The sequence below is a fragment of the Phocoena phocoena genome, chromosome 10, assembly GCF_963924675.1.
Source record: "Phocoena phocoena chromosome 10, mPhoPho1.1, whole genome shotgun sequence".
Classification (NCBI taxonomy): domain Eukaryota; kingdom Metazoa; phylum Chordata; class Mammalia; order Artiodactyla; family Phocoenidae; genus Phocoena; species Phocoena phocoena.
This window is the reverse complement of record NC_089228.1, coordinates 64,104,247-64,123,733: the sequence shown is the minus strand read 5'-3', so window position 1 is coordinate 64,123,733 and position 19,487 is coordinate 64,104,247. Positions and strand designations below refer to the sequence as shown.

The following is a 19,487-nucleotide window of genomic DNA, read 5'->3' as shown; positions in this document are numbered from 1 at the left end:
CTCTTTTGTATAGACTGTTCTCTTCTTCTAAATTTTGATACAAACCCTGAACTTTCCAGAGAAATCCTCTCATCCTTTTTCCCATAATCTCTGTTTCTTTGCCATCCTGCTGGGATGAATCTCAGTTTGGTTCCCCTAAATCACAGACTTTGATCTTCAACCACACCTGCTTACTGGTAATCATACTGAGTGTGGCTACCACGTCCCTTGTTTCTGAGAACTCTTACTTTCCAAATGTTCTTTGGTCCACAGGGGTTTATTTAAGATGTGACCTTTCTCTAGAATTTCTTCGAGGGCACTAATGAGAATTTATTTTAAAATTCCTTCCAGTTTCTAAATTAACTGTGTTTTGGGACTTCCCTGGCGGTCCAGGGGTTAAGACTCTGGACTTCCACTGCAGGGGGTGCGGGTTTGATCCCTGGTCAGGCAAGTAAGATCCCACATGCTACACGGCAAAAAAAAAAAAAATTAACTGTATTTCATTGAGGATAATATACTCTGCAGGCCCATGGGCTCTTCGCTTTAGAAGTTTTCAATTTTATACTGACTTTCAGACATCTATATCTGACCGCAGAACAATGTGGGTCCACCTATATGAGGATTTTTCCAGCAGTAAATACTACAGTATTCCATGATCTGCTGCTGGTTGAATTCTCAGATACGGAGGAACTGACTAAGAGTTACACGCATGTCAAGTGTATTTCATAAACTGGCAGCTCACGTGAACCCTCCTTACGTGCGTTCATCTCCCCAGTGGCTGTACCACATTCAGGGTGTGTGTGTGTGTGTGTGTGTGTGTGTGTGTGTGTGTGTGTGTGTGTGTGTGTGTGTGTGTGTGTTGGGACAGGGCAGCTCTGCTTCTCTTCCCTCCAGCCCTGAGCCCTGGCAGACCCTCACTCCGCCCGGCAGCCTTTCCCAGCCACTCTCTGTGCCAAGAGACCCACCAGCCAGGAACCAAAGGTCTCTATACTCACTTGGCTACTGACCCGCGGCCCCCAGCCTTGCTGCCTCACAGCCTGGAACTGTTCCAAGGCTCTGCCGGGAAACTGCTTCCAGAAAGCTCCTTCTTGGTTTTTGTTGGGCTGAGGCTGATTCAGATTTGTTTTTCCAGTACTGCAGCGCCAACTATGTTCTCCAGAAACCTCGCCAGTTTGGTTCCATTCCCTGCACTACCGAAGTTACGCGCCTCTCCATCCTGAGTCTAATATCGTGATCGGCCTGGGACTGGACAGGACGAAACCCATTTGTGGGAATCCCTCCCGCCATCATCTTGAGTCAAAAGCCTCTAGAAACTAGAGATTGTTCAAATGCAACCCTAAATGTCTTCCAAATGGGCTGAATAAGGAGCTACTATTAACAATTTTTTCCATGAGTCTCCACCAAAACGGTACCAAAATCTATAGCATAAACTTAGGTTTAAAAAGAAAAAAAAAAAAAAAACATAAATGAGCAATGGATGATAACCTACAGACACCCAGCCCTACACTGAAACTCGTCCTTACCTTTGACAGCGGGATGAGAAAGTCCAGTTTGTAGGAAAGGATCACCCTGGTGAGCAGCACCACGAACACCACGTACGCGGAGTTCTCGAAGTCTGTCAACTGAACCTGGACACGGGGCCCGAGACATTAGGGGCCCACCGTGCAAACAGCTCCTCCCTGCGAGGCCCCTGAGGGTCATGTCTTTCCCAAACATCTCCTAACCTCCCACCTGGGTCTGGAAGCCTCTGCCCACAATCTATTCTCAGAAGCAGTCCTCCCGAGCTGCTGCACTTGCGTGTAACACGCACACACGTGATCTGTGCTGCCTTCCAAGGAACCCGAGCTTCTGACAAGGGTGCGGGTGGGTGGCAGGTGGCTGGGAACGGGTGCGTCCAAGTCGGTTCCTGCCGACGGGCTGCGTACCTCCATGGGCCGGAATTCCACTCTCCATCCAATGTCGGAGTTTGGAGGAGGAGGTTTAAATCGCATTGTCTGCCAATTTGTGGACTGAATATTCTGTATTCAAAAAGCAGAGAATAAAACCAATTTTCCAGTAAGGTATTAAGATGATCTGATATTTAATACGTGAAGCAGACTGTTTACCGTCCATACCAAATACTCTTCAATTTACAAATACAAAAAGGTACAATTTAAGATTTTCGTGGAGCGTGACCTGCTAGGGAGACAAAACAGCAAGCGCTTAACGGAAGTCAGGCGACACAACAGCAGTCCTGAAAGAAGCGGTCGTGTTATTTTCCTGTGCTGCATATTTGCATTTTTCATCGCTATGAAAATAAGAGAAAATACTGAATGAAAAATCCAGAACCAGAGAGTAAGAATCGTAAAATAAGGGTACTTGAACCAATTTAAAATCTTTGCTGCACTGGGTCATGGAGGTCATAGAAGGCCTCTACTGTCATCAACTCCTTGCCCCTCCAGACAACGGCCTCCACCCTGGATAGTGAAGTGAAACACCTTCAAAGCGGAGCAGATACCTCAAAATGGTCGGACTCGTTGGCATCGTCCAGGTGGATTTTCTCTTCAAACAGAGTCAGCGGGTCTCTAATGAAGAGATGAGCCACGTGCTGGGCCAGGAGATGATCGATGCCTGCAGAGAGAGGTCACACCACTCACATCAGAGCTGTTCTCCATGCCCAGAAAGACGGCAGGACAGCTCGGGAAGTCTGAAGAAAGGGCATCTAGAAGCTTAGGAAATGGCTGGGCTGTGCAGGGTTTTATCCTGTGGAGTGTGTTCGCTCCTTACACAACGCCCGTGGGGGCAGAGCTGTGGACCGAGGGACAGGCCTCCAAAGTCAGCTCCTTTTGCTAAAAGTCAAGATCTCACAAGTATCTGGAACTTGAAACTTTAAGAACAAGCAGCCTCATGAGAAAAGTTAAGAGACTTCACACTAAAAATAGAAGCCAGGCCAGGAGTCAGCAAAGGAATTTAAAAGGGCTTTGAAGAACTAAAGGCTAACAATCGAATCTAGACAAAAGGAACAGAGGTTCACCTTCCTGCAACAGCTGTTCATAGATTTCTTTGTGTTTCGTCAGGTCGATGTCATTATATTTCTCACCGCACTCAGATAAGTAACTGTCTATTGAATCATATCGGGACTTACTGATCCTATAGTGGTTGTTCTTCAGTGGCTAAAATTGAAAAAAATACAAATGAATGCCATATAAAATGATGTGGAAACAAACTAACGCCCCAAATAATTATATTAAAAGCCTATATACTATATATGTAATTACATAAAACTGTCCAAGCTGAACACGAGATCCCGAAAAAAAGCTAGTTAATCCTGAAAAGTATTAGAAAAATTGTATTAAAAAAAAATCTGGAGACAATTTAAGTAGTCTGTTTTCTGACATGACTTAAATATATATATATTTCTTTTTCTTTTTTTAAAAGTGGATCACCTTCATTCTCATTAAGATAGGAAAATGCCAATGTTGAAAGCAAAACTATAAAACTATAATGTAAAACAAAGCTATTAAAATGATTTCTGCTTTAAAGTTTATTTCTACTTAGAAGGCATGTTCAACAATTTATGAACAATTACATAAAGAGCAGAGCATCAATAGGGCAGCCCAGTCGAGAACATCAGAATCACCTGTGAGGGCTCCTTTAGTAACATGTATGTCTAGGTCCCAGTTCTGGACATACTTACTCACTGGGCTAGGGTGGGCCTGGGTACTTATTTTTAAAGATCTCTATAGGTGGTTCTGATGCACACAGTCTTGGTTGGAGAGATGCAGTTCAACATGCAAACAAGAGGCACAAACCTACCTCATTAGGCAAACCTAACCCTCTGTAACAGGCCAAAGAACCTGACAACAGATTACACTTTCCACAACAGAGAGCACCATAGACAAAGCACTCATGTAGCACCAAAAAGCTTTCTGGTAAAAACAGCCATCAGCACTGACTCCCAAAATATAGAAAAATTGTACTACTAATTTTAGAAGGTAAAACAAGTACTGGTTCCAACAAATGATGAAAATTAACTTGAACGCCCCCCACCCCTGCCAACCAAATCACATTTCCTACATTCTCACCCCAAACACACATTGTGGAGCCAAAGACAGGTTGATAACCTGTCAGCTTCTTCCCATGTGTGACTAACCCACTCAGGATAAAAATTTCAGGGTGACTTCAAAACTGTAAGCAGTGACAATATCCCCATTTTACCTGCTGGACTTAAAAGACTATTAAGGAAAATCACTCCCACCTCCAGTCCTCTCTCCTCCCGAGTTCTATCATCTACAGATGCAGAAATCACGCCCCAGCGACAATCAATGTCTGACACATAGCCTCGGTAAAAAGGAGACGCAGCGCTCAAAGCCATCTAAAAACAAACAGAAGTCAGCACCTGCAAGTTCAAAGTGTCATTTACATGCTGAAAAAAGCTTCATGCAGTTACCTCTGGTCTGGAAGAATCAGTTTATGCAAACCCTACAGACTTCTACTACATCTACTGCACCTGCCTTCTCATGGTGAAATACACCAGAAGTGACTCCAGTCCTTGCCTCTGATTCTTTCAAATCATCTTCTCTATACCGTGAGGACAGGCGGGATGGGAGGGGGAAAACGGCCACGCTCAAGCTCGACACGTCAACACAAAAATGCCTTACTGGCAACAGTAAACTCTACAGCTTAGACTCTTATCCATTAGCTCTAAGTCTGCATATTATTCATGTTAGTTCAGTTCTAAATGAAGTCTTAACTGGACTTAAATAGTACATGGTCAGCAAATTTTGCACGTGCAGTCTTTATTTTATACAAAGAAGTAGTTAAAATTAGGTGTGATTTCTACTTACGACAATTGGGCAGATAGTGGCCAACTGATCATAAAGGTATCTGGCCTCAGATATGCTGCAGGCTTGGAACGTTACCTGTTTAAGAATCCCAAGTTATTAAACAACAACACAAAATCAGTACCATCCTCCACAAGGAGCCAAGTCTGAGAAGGAAGGTGGTTGGTCATGGCATGTGATGGTCATTCAGTTGATGACAACATTGAACACAGGAGTTTTAAGACCTGTCTCGGATGAATTTTGCTAGAAAATGGCTTTAATCATGTTCACATCCACTATAAATAACCATGTTCCAAAGTTAAGTAAGATTAAGAACTCAGGAAAGAGAAATAAGACCTAGATTAACAATGAAGTTCAGCCAGGCGTTTCCTCTTCCACTGACTTATTTCCTTCTACAGCTGCCCATCCACATCTGTGGGCTTGTATACATTTTGGTACAAAAGGGGGATCTGGAGATGCGAAGGATGGGTTTCAGAGTTCACTGGTGGCACAGTGGGGGATAGCTCGGAAGGGGGCAGGACTGGAGGAAGGAAGAGAGGGCAGTTAAAACACTGCAACTGTCCAGGAAAAAACTGAGGAAGTCTGGTGGTCAGAGGCACAGCAGGGCCAAAGCAGGCCTGGTGACCAGTGGGCACAGAGGAGTGAGGAGTGACCTGGGTTTTGGCCTGGGTGCTCCTCGGACAGATGGGAAGCAGTGGCGCCAGGACACAATGGGCTTATGAGGCCAAGGAAGAGCGAAACAGCCCTGTAAGCGGCTTGGTCTCCAGGGCTGGGGCCAGGAAGAAAAATCCGAGCTGGAGAAGTATTTGGGGAGTAGGCCCAGATGATGTACTAAGAAGGGCAGATTGCCCAGGAAGCTTGCACAAGACGGGTAAGTAGGACTTAAGAGTTAGACAGAGAAGGAGATCACGTAATTGATTAGTGCAAATACCCTCAAAACAATTACCCAAAAGAAACCAAAAAAAAAAAAACAAAAAAACAAAAAAACAAACAAACAGTGCTGCCCTCTGCAGGGCTGGGGCAGCGGAAGGGGCAGGGAACGCAAACTGTGGTTGTGTTGGCACATTTGGATTTTGTGTTGGTGCAGTAAATAATTTAAGTGCTTAATAGTTGAACTAGCAGCTGAGTGAACGTTTACTATTCTAATCGCAACCTGTTAGTTCCAGTAGTTTTAGCCAGGTCTCAACTTTGCTTTTTTTGGTTTTGTTTTGGCTTTTGTTTAAATGGCAGAGGACTTCTGTTGGAGACTCAAGGGTCTAACCGCTGAATTCATGGCATTTCACGTCAGTGTGGTGACTGACTGCAGAAAACGATGATTCAGACCATTTACTGTGTCCTGACTTTCCTACCATTTCTATGTGAATTAAGTCAGTGCCATATTTTAATTAAAACATAATGATAGGTACCCAGCCATTACAAATTAATTTAACACACGGAGAAGAGCTGTGTCACAGGTGTAAAGGAGCAAGAATGTCAAAGGTGAAAACAGAAATTGAGAAGAACTGACAGGTCACTAATGACCCAAACCCGGGCAGTTTCTGCCAGGAGGTGGGAACACAGAAATCAGCTTGTCTGCGGGTAAGAGTTAAATGAGAAGTGGGGGAGGTGGCGAGCAGAGTATTTACAGGCTTATCTGCTGTGACCCCACCCCTAAAGCGTAAGCCCTAGGAGGGCAGGGGTCTGCCTTGCGGTTCTCTATCCCCAGTGTGTAGGACAGGGTCTGACACCCACTTAGTCCTTAATATTTATTAAGTGAATAGAGTATCTTGAAGGAAAGAGGGTGCTAAAAAGGAGAACACACAGGAGCAAAGATAAGTTTTATTTTTATAAAATGGTGGGATACTTGAAAAGCTGACCCTATAGCCCAAACTTATATGGATTGAGATCAGGAATACCTAAATGTTCCCCCAAGTGTTTTGACTGCTGAATGCTTTTGAACATACATCTCTTAGTTTATTTAGGTCCTTTTTTGAGTTACTCTTAGCTATTTTAGAGTCTGTTATTTTTGTTTTTAAGAAGATCCTATGATAAGCATTTTTTCTTTTCAGGTTTTTGATTGGCTTCTCTTAAGATGGCCTAGTATATACTAGACAATTCACAGGCAAATTCTGAAAAAGTCAACCCTAGAAAAATATGCTCAAGAAAACTGGCAATTGGAATTCAACAGCTGAGTTAGAACAGTGATACGACTTAGTTATTCTAAGTATATTTAGTAACTAGCTTCTTTACCCCAGGGCTGATTGAGCCATTGAGACATCACTGTGGTAAAGGCTTTAGTGGGGGAAGAAAAGAAAGAGTTCTTACCACCTTAAAAAGATATGAATATATGAATGGTTTTGGATTCTGATATCCTTTTAAAGTATCATATAAAGAAGAGAAGCAATGTCACTAGGAAACTGATGAGGAAAAATAAAAGAGAAAGTATGAAAAATTGATGTTAGAAACCTAAATATCTAAAATTTGTCCAGAACCCAGTGTTGAAGCCATAGGATTTTCTTGGGGGGCGGGGGGGAAGCCTATCACAATATGCATGAACTTATTAAATGATTCCTGCAAAGTCCCTCACCAAGAGTCAAGAATTTGAATATAGTTGAAGTACTTTTTGTTCTGTACAGTAAGATGCTCACTAACCTTAAAAAACAAACAAAAACTTTGAAACCATTTTTTTTTTGCCTTATTGTAATAAGTAGTTTCTAGTGTTCCACTTAAGAGATAAAGCAGAGATTTCTGTGGTGATTGATGGAATTTGTCTCATTTACCATATACTTACATTATCTGTGCTAAAGACTTTTAAGTGGAGTATTGAAAGTGGGGTTGGCTGGACACACCACTGAGAAAAAGAAAACAACCTTAAACCCATGACAAAGCTTAAATTGGATGGAAAACTGTATCTACAAGCAATAAAAATGTAAACTACCTACCATTAGGACATATTTATTTGTGTAAACACAGTGTTTCAAGGGAAAGACTATCCCTTTGGAATGGGGCAACTGTGCCGTCCATGGCAAAACACCCTGGTTTAATATTAAACCAAGAAAAAGAGGCGATCGGTTCTCCAAGAGCACTGACAGATTTTAAAGCTGTGCACTCTAAGTTCTAGAGCTTAATGGTTCTCTTTAGAAATATTTGGAATTAAGATAGGGAAGCAGATAAGGCAGTTAAAAGTCAACAGGTCTCTTTTTTATGAAGTGTGTCCATCTGGAAGGAAACTCATAGCCTAGGTTTGTTTGGAAGACACGCTTTATACCACCTATATAAGTCAGGGAAAGCAGGGGAAATGGTATCCTTGGCCATGGTTATTTGAACACACTTAGCATGTAAAAATCTGACTCTGGCATTCAATTCTGATTATACATAGTTGTAAAATAAACACATCCAAGATACATGTGCAGGAAGGTGTGTGTCTGTGTGCAGCTGCTGAAATGATGGGATGCTGGGCCCCCAGCCGTGTGGAGGGCAGGCAGACTGAGGGCTGGGGGTGGGCTGGGGGGTGCTCATGTGGGGTCAGGCTTCACACCGCTCCAATCAGCAAATAATCAGAACTGGATAAAATCTCCTTGGACAATAACAAGAGGCCCTCTTTTTTTCTTTTGAAATTTTCAGTTTGAAACTTTAAATTTTGTGCCACTTTTACTTCTGTTCTAACATGATTTTAAACAAATTAAAGGTTAAAACCAATACTGTTGTTAATAAAAACAGTTAAAGAATATTAGCTCAGAGACAGACCTAGAAGCAGCCTTAATATAAACCCTTCTTTCAGCTGTTGAGAAAACCGAGACCAGAAGAAGGGGAGTTACCCAAATACCTGAGAAATCACAGCTAAAGCCCAGACACAGGCTTGTGGGCAGCCCGATGGGTTCCTGCTCCCTGCTCCAGGTCCCCTGTGAGGTGGGACACCATCCCTGCCACAGGTGCCAGTAATCTGATTAGATCCAGGGGAAGTTTTAACCAAGTCATTGAGAGAAAGTTTATTCTACAATACCTCCTGTGAAACGTAGCCAGGGGCAAGGCAAACATGGGCTGCTAAATATTTATTCTTTTTATACCACTAGATGGCCTTGCAGGAAAATAAAAATTTAAAGTCCAAATAATCCTTCCCTTGGATCACAAGCTCACTGGAGTGCATCCAGAATTCATTTTCAGAAATGATAAGATTTGACCAATGTTTACAATCTCAAAGCTAGTCACTAGATGGCAGCAAAAATTAGGCACAGAGAGAACAGAGACAGTGACTGCGGAATAGTTCACCTTTTAAGTTCATTAACAACTGTGTCTTTGTAGTGAACTGCAGATTCCGTAAATTCTGTCCAGAGATAACTTCCAGTGAATTTACTAAGATAACTTCATTGGTTTTCAGAAAGAAGTACTAGCTGCTATTTCAACCTGATTAAAATGTGATTTTTAAAAAGGAAACATGCACATATAAAGAAAAGAAGTTAATAAACAGAAACGGATGAGGACAGCTTGCCTCTCTGGATATTTGAAATGATACCTGCAGACAGCAATTGCCCATCCCAAAGCCCATAGCATCCATGTAAATGTGGTCGGGCTTAGAAGCCTTTGCTGCCTCATCATCCTCAGGAAATGTTTCTATAAATGGAGATGGTGTATTCTTGTCCTTAAATACTGCAGTATTAATTGAAAAAAAAAAAAAAGAAAGAAAAGAGCAGGAAATGGGTGAGAGTCAAGGATTAACAACAATGGGGGGGGTCCCCTCCCACCCGCCACCTCTGTAGACTCACTTGGGACGTTGATGACAACCTTTTCTCCTCTTCTGTGCCGGATGTTCCTGGTGAGGGTACTAAAAAACAGACAACAAATGTCCTAAGTTGGTCACCTAAGAATCATCATGCAAAAGAAGAATTTGACAATATGCAAGTACATGGAATGAAATCCTCCCTCAAACTAATCCTCTAAGACATCCCTACCGAAAATTCATGTGGACCGAGAGACTGAGGGGATTTCCTGAAAGAAGGCTTTGCATTAATACCACGTCCTTTGGCTCTCGTTTGAGAATGTCATTCTCTCTCCTGCCCAAGCCCTGATCCCTGGCTCCGTGCGACTCGCCAAACCAAGCTCAAGTGTCCAAGGTCTGCCGTGGTCTGGCCTCACTCTATGCCTCTAACATTTTCCATGCTAAGTCCAAAGACTTGAGCCAAACTGTGGTACTCATGTTTCCCGGGCATCTCTGGACCCCAGAACCTCAGCACTCCCTCCACCCATCCTGCAGCATTAATACTATCCTCCAGCCTGCGATGTCTGATCCAGAAGCCCCTAGGCAAGCTGTGGCTGTGAGCACTGGACGCGTGGCCAGCCCTAATTAAAATGTGCTCTGAGGGTGAACACACAGCACATTTTGAAGACTTGGTACAGAAATAAAGTAAAACTTATTAATAATTAAAAAATACTGGTCACAAGTTGGATATATAGAGTTAAATAAAATACACTATAAGTTCACCTTTTTCACTTTTTTAAGGTGGCTACAAAATTACTACTAAAATTACACGTGTGGCTTGCATTATGGTTTTACTGGGCAGTGCTGCTGTCGACGGTGTAAATGCCACCTCTCTCAGGAGGCCTGCTTTTGACCCCCTCAGTCAGAAGCACCTTCCTCTCTCTGGTGTTACCATCTTTGGACACCTGTCATAATCTACCTTTTCTTGCAGCTGAATATCTCCACCTTCCCCTTGGCACACTATAAACACTTGATGTTGGAAACTATGTTTATATGTCTTTATCTTCCCCACGGACTCTGCACGTAGCAGGTGTGCAGACCTCTTACAGGAATGAACACTGAGAAGTCACAGGTCCCTAACTCTAGGTCAGGAGCCCCGGTTCAGGATGACAGGTGAGACTCAAAGGTCCAAAGCTGAGATCAGACTGGTGTGGGCCCTGAAGCAACTTGAAACCCTAGAATTAAAACTACAGACCAACAGACTTCGGAGTTAGTGGAACAGAAGGTAGAGCATGCCTACTATATACACAGGTATTGTACACATTTTACCTTATTGTGAAGGTATATGGAGTGGGATGAGAAGACCACAGATACTGGCGGTAATTTTCAGAGGAGGAAAAGGTAAAAATGATGACAAGGAAGCTTCTCCAAACAGGTGTTAACAGAACCAGGATTGAAATGCATCTGTGGCTAAGTGAACAACTTTAGGATCACTTGGAAAACAGGCAGATCCAGCCTGGAAACAAGCAGCACCTACCGAGCCGCCTTGGGGGACCGAGAAGAGGCGTAGCTGTGGGTCTGTGGGCTCCTCTGGTTAATTACCACAGGAGCTGGAATTCAGGACTCCGGGAGGGACACTGCACCCCCAGGGCAGGGATCCAGGGATCTGAGTCATCCACACACTCACCTGAAGCGCGGGTGCTTGTTTATCGCTTCATCAGGAAAGAAGAGGGACTTGGAAGCTCCTCCTTCCACTGGGTTGGGCTTGAACTCGGGCAGTGTGAACCCAGGGCAGCCTAATCTACAACAAATTGAAGAACTAAAGAGATAGAATCTGTCTTCAGGGATTAAAAACATGCATGTGTAACGCTGCCTTTTTCAGGGGTCTGGCACACAGGTGTTCTGCAAACACTGTGCCCCTTGCAGCCACGCCTTTGCAGTCTGTCTTGCTCACTAAGCTCTTCTCTTGTGACTGCAGCCCTTTTGCCGATTTTACCAGAAGCCTCCGTCCACTCAGGGTCTGCAGAGCGCTTACTTACGTCCTGGCTGCCTTGGCTGTTTCCCCCACGCGGTTTCTGAGGTGTCTTCCTTTACCAGCTCTGACCCCTGCACACCACCACCTCCCCCATCAGCTTGGTTCGACTTGGGACAGGCCTCCTGCTTCTTGCCTCTGCCAGGCACCTCATGATTCCGTCCAGATCAGGCAGGTTCTCTGCCGGTGCCCCTGTCCACCCCCAGGATCTCCCTCTGGAGGCTGAAACCCAACGCTATTATCTCACTTGACCTGAGGAAGAGCTTTAATTCCAACAGAGAAACAAAGCAGGGTGTAGATCGACAGTGGGAAACTTCTGGCTTGGGAGCCAAGACTAGCCGGTGCCTTATTTTCAACCTCACCTTTTATAAAACTGGCCGCCCATGTTCGCCTTGTGAACAACAATTGAACTTGCCGATCTTATCTGGAAAACAGCCCCAGCTATGATGGGGCTCCTCAGAGTTCCTGCAGCTCCGTACATTATTCACTGACAGCCTGCAGCCTTAGGAAAAGCCCTTGCAGAGAGTGACAAACTGAGATCTGGGGGTCTCTCTGCTGACCGGAATCAGGCTGGAGAAGCACATGTGTACTTGGCAGGAAGCGGGCAGCCAGGACTCAGACCCGCACCCCCAGCCCCACTTTTCCTCCAGGCCAGCACCGTCCCACGGAACCTCTGCAGGGATGGAAATGCTCACGACCTGCACTGCCCAGGTGGGTACTGAGCAGGTGGAAGGAGGCGAATGAGACTGAGGAACTGAACTTCTCATTGTATACAAGTCGGATTGATTTAAATGTAAACAGTCACATGACCACTGTTTGGGTTGCTAGGCCACACTACAGTTGCACCTGTTTACGGAAAGAGAATCACCCTGTTTACACTGAAGAAACTGAGTCTTGCTCTCCCCCTTGATCCGGAAATAAAACTTCCCTTATCATTTAACTGTGGATGTAAGGTGAGGCTTCTACAAGCAAATAATTATTATCTTTGTTTTGTTTACAAATCCCAACATACCCTCTCATCATAAAAGATATGGTTAGGCTTTTTTAAAAAAATTAGATTTTTAGAATAAAACTTATTCCTAGCTCAACTCTCCTCCCTTCATAATAACTTAAGAGAAGGAAAAAGCTACTTCTCTAAATGTCTGATGAGTTGCTTAAATAAGGTTTCAACTATTTATATGTGACCATGGAGATTTTAAAAAACAAAATTCCCTTTAAGTGTCCTAAGACCAGTGGTGTGACTGTGAATGCCTATGTTCATCGTGGACATTTATCAGGAAAAAAAAAGAAAGCATAAAAATAGTTCAGAGTGTTCCAGGCCACGGATACCAATCCCCAAAGTGCTTTTGAACTTTGGGGAGGTAAGCATACTTTGCCACAATCTGACAGATATCTAGCAGAGATAACCAGATTTACGATTTGGTACAACTGCATTCTTGCATACAGGTCCTATGTATAACTGTGTGTTATTTACGTACCTCATACTAAGCTAAGGACAGAGTTTCACTGTTCTTATTTACCTTATATTTACTCTTATGAAACTTTAGCCATAACTAGATTTGATGACAAATCCTAAATCTTTTCAGCACAATCCAAACGTGACCCAGTGACTCCCTTGTTCTTTGTTAATATGTATCAACAGACCCTGGGAGCGCTGATGCCAGCACCCCCGTCGGGGGGCCCCCGATCTGATCTGGGGGTAACGCACATCCTTCCTTGTGCACTGCTCCTTCCCCTCGGCCTGCGGAGTCTGTGGCCCTCGGGTCCTTCCACAGTCCCCCCGGCCACCACCACCACTGGCAGAGGCTGGCATATGACTGCCTGCAGCTCTAATGTTACAGATTCTACCAGACACAGTGTGATGAGGATGAACTGTCTGCAAAGCATGAGAGCTGTGGGGTCAAGTGGTGGGTTGTGATCTGCTCTCTTGATACCCGGATGCTCTGAAATGCCAGCCATGCACGTTGACACAGGGACTAACCTGGGAAACGAAGTGATTGTGCAGAGGGCCTGGTTTTCCCCCAGCAGAGATGTCGCTTCCTTGCGGCGCTTCCTCATGTTGTCCTCGACCGTGTTGAACTCAGACATGGTCCCTCCATACGGCTGGCCAGGTGTCCCCTCGATCATGTAGCTCCCATACTCTGGTCTCCAAAGGGTAGGGTGGCTACAGAGGAGAAAAGGTTTCAGTCCATCTTATTCTTCTGCTGCAGTCTGCTCCATTTTTAGTTTTGAAAAAGTTGCTTCCAAAGATTTAGAAACGACTGGGTATACAAGAAGCCAGGGACTCTTTACAATTCCCAGTGGCTGTTAATCTTCCACAGCTTTTCAACTACATAAGGGTTACAAGTGCTGGGTCTAAAATATTTATAAGTAACTGAGACACACACAGGGCGTGCACTGTCCAAGGCAAGCAAGCCTGTCCACTCTGCGGGGAAGGACGTGGGGATTTAAGGCCTCCTTCAGTTTAAGACTGGGTTCCAAATGCAAACCCAGCCTCCCAAAATGTAGTGGGTAGAAAAATGAACTGGAGGTACATGACCCCTTCACCTCTGTCTACTGAAATAAAGAAATATTTAAAAAACATCCTGCCAGCCAAGCGAAACCCATCTGCAAGTTTTCTCTGACACCATGGTTTGTGATCTTGGTAACTGCCAATTTTTAAAAAAAATATTTAAATAGTAAACAAACTTTATATTGAGTTTACTCTTCTAAGTGCTTACTAACGTATTTAGAATGTCTACACCCTAAGAGGTAGGTATTATTATTATCCCTGATTTACAGTTGAGGAAACTGAGGCACAGAGAAGTTAAGTACCCCATTTAAGGGTACCCAGCTATTAAGCAGAGGAAGCAGGATTTGAACCCAGGCAACTGGGAACCAGAGCCAGAGCCCTAAACTGCTGTGCTCTCCTGTCTCCTGTACGTGGGAGGAGAGATGATATTCCAGTGGTTCTAACAGTTTCAGAAACTCTCAAAGAAGCCTTCAGTACATCAGCTTACTTTGGGTTTGTCCTTTCCCCCTTTTCTTGCAGAGTTTCAAGAAGTTCCTCTCCAGACAGTACCAGTTGGGCTTTTCTATTTTCATGATCAAAAGATACCAACATGTATTCCACCTATTGAAAATAAAGGAGAGAAAGATGAACATTCCTCCAGACTCGTGCTCGATGCGACCTTTAGGAAAAGTAGGGAAACGTGAAGGTTGGAAAGGATGACAGTGTCCTGAGGAGTCACATCTGCTTACACAACGGTGCTTAGTGAGTGAGGTTTGCATAATGCAAAAACCTGGAGAGAATGGCCAACAGTGGCCTTGTGGGAGGACAAGGGCTCTTACGTGATTCCGTCTTCCCTCGTTCTACTTAACACCTTATAGAAAGGTCAGGATGCCCATTCTGACAAACTGTACTTCGAGAAAGAAGTACTCCAAAGCCAGGATTCTGTAAATCGCAGTTGCATGCAGTAGTCGCATTTTACAACGTATTTCCTCGGTGGGCTTACTGTAAGTTTATGAAAGGGGTTACCTGAGTGTTCTAATCCAGGTAGATTATCCTTCCTCGCTGGTAGGTTATTTAATCACCCCACTATGAGCCTCACTAATGGACAGTTAAATCAAAATCAAATACACCAATGTAGAGGTATTAGTTTAGGAGTTTCGGCAATTTTGTTTTGGTTTTTCAGGAATAATTTAAGACCACTTCCCCACTCTGAACTCATACAGAATTTACAATGCAAGGTGCACTAGTGCATTCATAACAATACCTGGTGGAATTCTGATAAAAAATCAAGAGTGAAATACCAAAGTAAGACTTTTCTGGGCAGAGTACAAATAGAACCTGCATTTGTTTTCCCTGAAATCACACGCTGTTAAGTCATGATAGTTGGTATTAATAGTGAAGATTGTGGCTCACTATTCACGGTTAAAATAAGACACACATCATCCACAGGTAAGTGAAAAGACTGGAGCTGGACCATTCAGGCAGACACTCGAGAGCACCCTTTGCACAAGACCCCAAGACACGGATGGCAAACTTGTGGCACGTGGCAGACCAATCCCCAGAAAGTAATTTGTTTGGCTTATTATAAAAGAGACAAGCAACAATACATCCACTATCTACCTTATCTACTTCACATTTCACATGTAAATCCAGATCCCAGCCTTAAAAACAAACCAAAGCGCAGAAGCCCAGCAGGAGGCCTGGGTCCAGAGGGGCTAGGGTTGGGCAGCCCCCCCCCCTTTGAGGGGGGCTCTGGTCTGCAGACCCACCGTCCTGGTGGAAGGCATCTGAGTCAGTCCTCCCTATCACAGAAATAGTACCATTCAAGAGACAGATTTGCCCTTCAGCTAAGAAATATAAAAGGGGAAAAAAATGTTAGTAACCATAGGGAAATAGCCTGGCAGGTTTAAATGACAACAGAAATAAACTTTTGATGAACTTTTATTAGTTGTTGTTATGGACTGAATGTTAGTGCCCCCCACACCATGCTTATGTTGAAGCCCTTAACCTCCAATGTGATGGTATTTAGAAGTGAGGTCTTTGGTGGGGGGGGGCAGGTAATTAGATCAGGAGAGTGGGGCCCTTGTGACGCGATTTGTGCCCTTATAAGAAGAGACGAGAAAGATGATTTCTCTCCACTGTGAGAACACAGCGAGAAGGCAGCCTTTTGTAAGCCAGGAAGAGGGACCTCACTTGGAAACCAAATCTATCAGCACCTCTGACCATGGACTTTCCAACCTCCAGAACTGTGAGAAGTAAATGTGTGTTGTTTAAGCCACCCAGTCTGTGGTATTTGTTACAGCAGCCTGAATAGACCGAGAGAGTTGTCTTGCTGGCGCTGAGGTGAAAACAGCACTTAATTTGGAAACAATCTAGTTCCATAAGACTCAGAAGCAGCTACAGGCAGTTCCCTATTTAGGGAGATGGTACTTTGAGAAAGCTCCTCTGTCAATTTCTGTGTATATTAGAAAAAAGGAATTTTCAAATTCCTTTGAAACAATGTTATACAAAGGTCTCTGGGCCACCTCTCTGAAGTATTTAACCTATCATGCGTCTGACCTCTGGAGACAGGGAACCCATCACTGCGTCCCTGTGGAACAGTGAGGTCCTACATTGCTTCCCAGGCACTGGGATGAAGACTCCGGCCTCCTTACACCCTGGAGAAGGGGTTGCAACCAGGTGGTCAGGCCGAGGAGGGGGAAGGTGCGGGGTAACTCAGCCCAGGAGGACTGGGCTACAGGGCGGGGTCCGCAGCCACCCTAAAGAAATTCACAATTCAGGATTCAGGGCCAGCTCCTCCATTCCACCGGCCCAAGCAGTAAGCAGTCTTGACTTTGGCTGGGACCACCCATTGCATCTAAGAGACCCGGTTTTCTCCCTACACCGACTCCTGAACAAGCCCGTAGCCATCTTGTGATAGGGCTCTAACAAGCTGATGACCCATCAGTGCTGAAACACAGCGTCCTGCTGCCTCCACACCCTTTGTCCTTTCACCCAGAGTCCTGTGGTCGGCAGGTGCTGGGAGCACTGCACAGAGCCAGGTGGATGTGGCTCCTGCTGTCAAGCTCACAGGTGGCTGAAATGACAGCCAGTAACTCAAGGGAGCTAAATGGTCTGGGGCACGTGTAACAGGAGGGTCTGGTCCCGCCTGGGGTATCAGAAGGTTTCCTTGGGGGGAAGGGGGTGGCCAGGCAAAGGAGAGGGTCGTCATAAATACAGCCCCCACTCCTGACCCCTGTGCTTCCCCTGACCACCACCCTGACTGCAGCGTAATCACCTGGCTGGCTGCCCAGAGATGCAGATAAACTGGGCCCACCCCTGGAGACCATGTCACAAGAGTCCCGCCTCTAGACTGTAAACTGTTTTAAAGCCAGTGACTGTGCCTTCTGCCCAGAAGATGGTTTCCCCACACAGCAAAATACTAATGACCAATATTTTTGAGCACTTTCAACCACCCAGTTGGATGGTGCCCATTTCCTTATCTAGCAAGATACTCAAGCCTGGAGCACCCAAAGGTGATGAACCAATGGTGATGCTACTTGGTTTCAAGATCACTTGTAGTGATTTAGGGAAGACCTGCGTGGCAAGACCAGAAGAGCAGCTGTGCCTGAAACAGTGGGTGAACTTGAGGTGACCACCACAGGTCCAGGAACCCTTTGTATATGGTGACATTTTAGACTATAACTGTTGAAATGTTATTTTAAACTGCTCTATTTTCCCCAAAAGGAAACGTTTTAGTAGTTTACTCTAAAGTTACATCAGGGAACTATACTCAATATTTTGTGATAACCCATAAGGGAAAAGAATCTGAAAAAAGAATATATATATGTGTATACATATATATGTATGTGTATATATATGTATGACTGAATCACTTTGTTGTACACCTGAAACACAACGTTGTAAATCAACTATACTTAAAAAAAAAAAAAAAGAAACACACAGGCCAAAAATAAAGTTACATCAAATTCTTATAATATCTGCTATATTCTGACTTTTCCCCCACTATGAAATGCCATTTCATACCACAGAATAACACAGGGTGCACGCCAGGGAAGTTTACACAAAATAAACGTGGCCTTGCCCTGGCCTGGTCTTCCTCCAGTGTCCTAGACCAGGACTTCAGCTAACAGAGCAGGAGGTTTTTATGCATAATACATTAATCTCAATTTTAACACTGCGTAAAATGATGAATTTCCTATACGATTACGTAAAGTAACTTCCTTGAATCATTACCAAAACAAATTCTCCACATGCCAAGATTAGTAATATGAAGCCTCAGTGAAAAATTTTAAGATTCAGGAGAGAGCAGGGAAAATTGTGATGAATCTCATAAAGGGGACAATGACACCTTTCAATAAAGGAAAGGAAAAAAAAAACACCCTCTCCTTTATGGTAGACACTAGGCACGTGTGACCTTTTTAGATTTAAAATTAAAGTAGGGTTTCCCTGGTGTTGCAGTGGTTAAGAATCTGCCTGCCAATGCAGGGGACACAGGTTGGAGCCCTGGTCCAGGAAGATCCCACACGCCATGGAGCAACTAAGCCCGTGTGCCACAACTACTGAGCTTGCACTCTAGAGCCCGTGAGCCACAATTACTGAGCCCATGTGCCACATCTACTGAACCTGCGCACCTAGAGCCCATACTCCGCAACAAGAGAAGCCACCCAGTGAGAAGCCTGTGCGCCGCCATGAAGAGTAGCTCCCGGCTCGCTGCAACTAGAGAAAACAGCAACGAAGACCCAATGCAGCCAAAAATAAAATAAATAAATTTATAAAAAATAAAATAAAGTAAAATAAAAATTTCAGTTCCCAAGTCCCTAACGATATCACAAACAATTCAATTACTGCAGGAAGTTGTACTGGACAGCACTGGACTTAAACCCGAGAGAAATCACCTCTTGGAATTATATCTGGACACACTTACTGACGCATTACTGCTGGTGCAAAGGAGAGCCCCGCATGCCGATCTGCTCTTTCATGTCCTACAAATGGTGTGAGACATTTACTTTCTGGGCCTCTGAATTGACACCGGCTGATTTTTTTTAACCATGCCACTACACTTCAGGCGTGTGTCAGTGTTCATTTTCTGATGGTTACAAAGACCAGGCTAAGTCACACCTACCTTATTTCTGAACCAAAGTAGAACCCAACCAGTCTGCTCCCACAAATTAACCTCACAAAAGAGAGCACATCACGTGAAGTTACCAAAGGAGATGTTTGCTGTGGCCACCAACACGGGCACTCTGCAACTTAGAAACCTAAGCCAGAAGACACGTCCTCCTAAAGAAATAATACTGTAAATATAAATAGTTCTTATTTACCTCAAAACACCTGCAGGTTAGTACTATAGCTTCTGGGTTCTGAGGACAAGTGAATTCTTTGCTTCTTTCTTGAGAACAGGGTCCTGGTCACCGCGCGGCTGACAAGAGAGGGTGTCTTGGACCAACTGCTCTGCAGCGCTTAGGTGGGGAGGGGGCGGTGAGG

General features: G+C 44.3%; 1 protein-coding gene across 2 annotated transcripts in view; it reads right to left on the bottom strand.

Annotated features, from left to right (window-relative positions):
• The window catches only part of GCLC (glutamate-cysteine ligase catalytic subunit), a 37,345-nt gene that overhangs the window by 4,766 nt on the left and 13,092 nt on the right, over window positions 1–19,487 (bottom strand). Inside the window, exons 2-12 of one of the 2 annotated variants that reach the window (XM_065885469.1) lie at window positions 14,509–14,621; window positions 13,491–13,673; window positions 11,165–11,278; window positions 9,545–9,603; window positions 9,295–9,428; window positions 4,806–4,880; window positions 4,217–4,333; window positions 2,993–3,131; window positions 2,477–2,589; window positions 1,905–1,997; window positions 1,503–1,607 (exon numbers count right to left, since the gene is read on the bottom strand). In XM_065885469.1, coding sequence (XP_065741541.1) covers window positions 1,503–1,607; window positions 1,905–1,997; window positions 2,477–2,589; window positions 2,993–3,131; window positions 4,217–4,333; window positions 4,806–4,880; window positions 9,295–9,428; window positions 9,545–9,603; window positions 11,165–11,278; window positions 13,491–13,673; window positions 14,509–14,621 — 1,245 coding nt within the window. The remainder of the gene's footprint in view (window positions 1–1,502; window positions 1,608–1,904; window positions 1,998–2,476; window positions 2,590–2,992; window positions 3,132–4,216; window positions 4,334–4,805; window positions 4,881–9,294; window positions 9,429–9,544; window positions 9,604–11,164; window positions 11,279–13,490; window positions 13,674–14,508; window positions 14,622–19,487) is intronic. The other variant, XM_065885470.1, reaches the window with a different exon arrangement.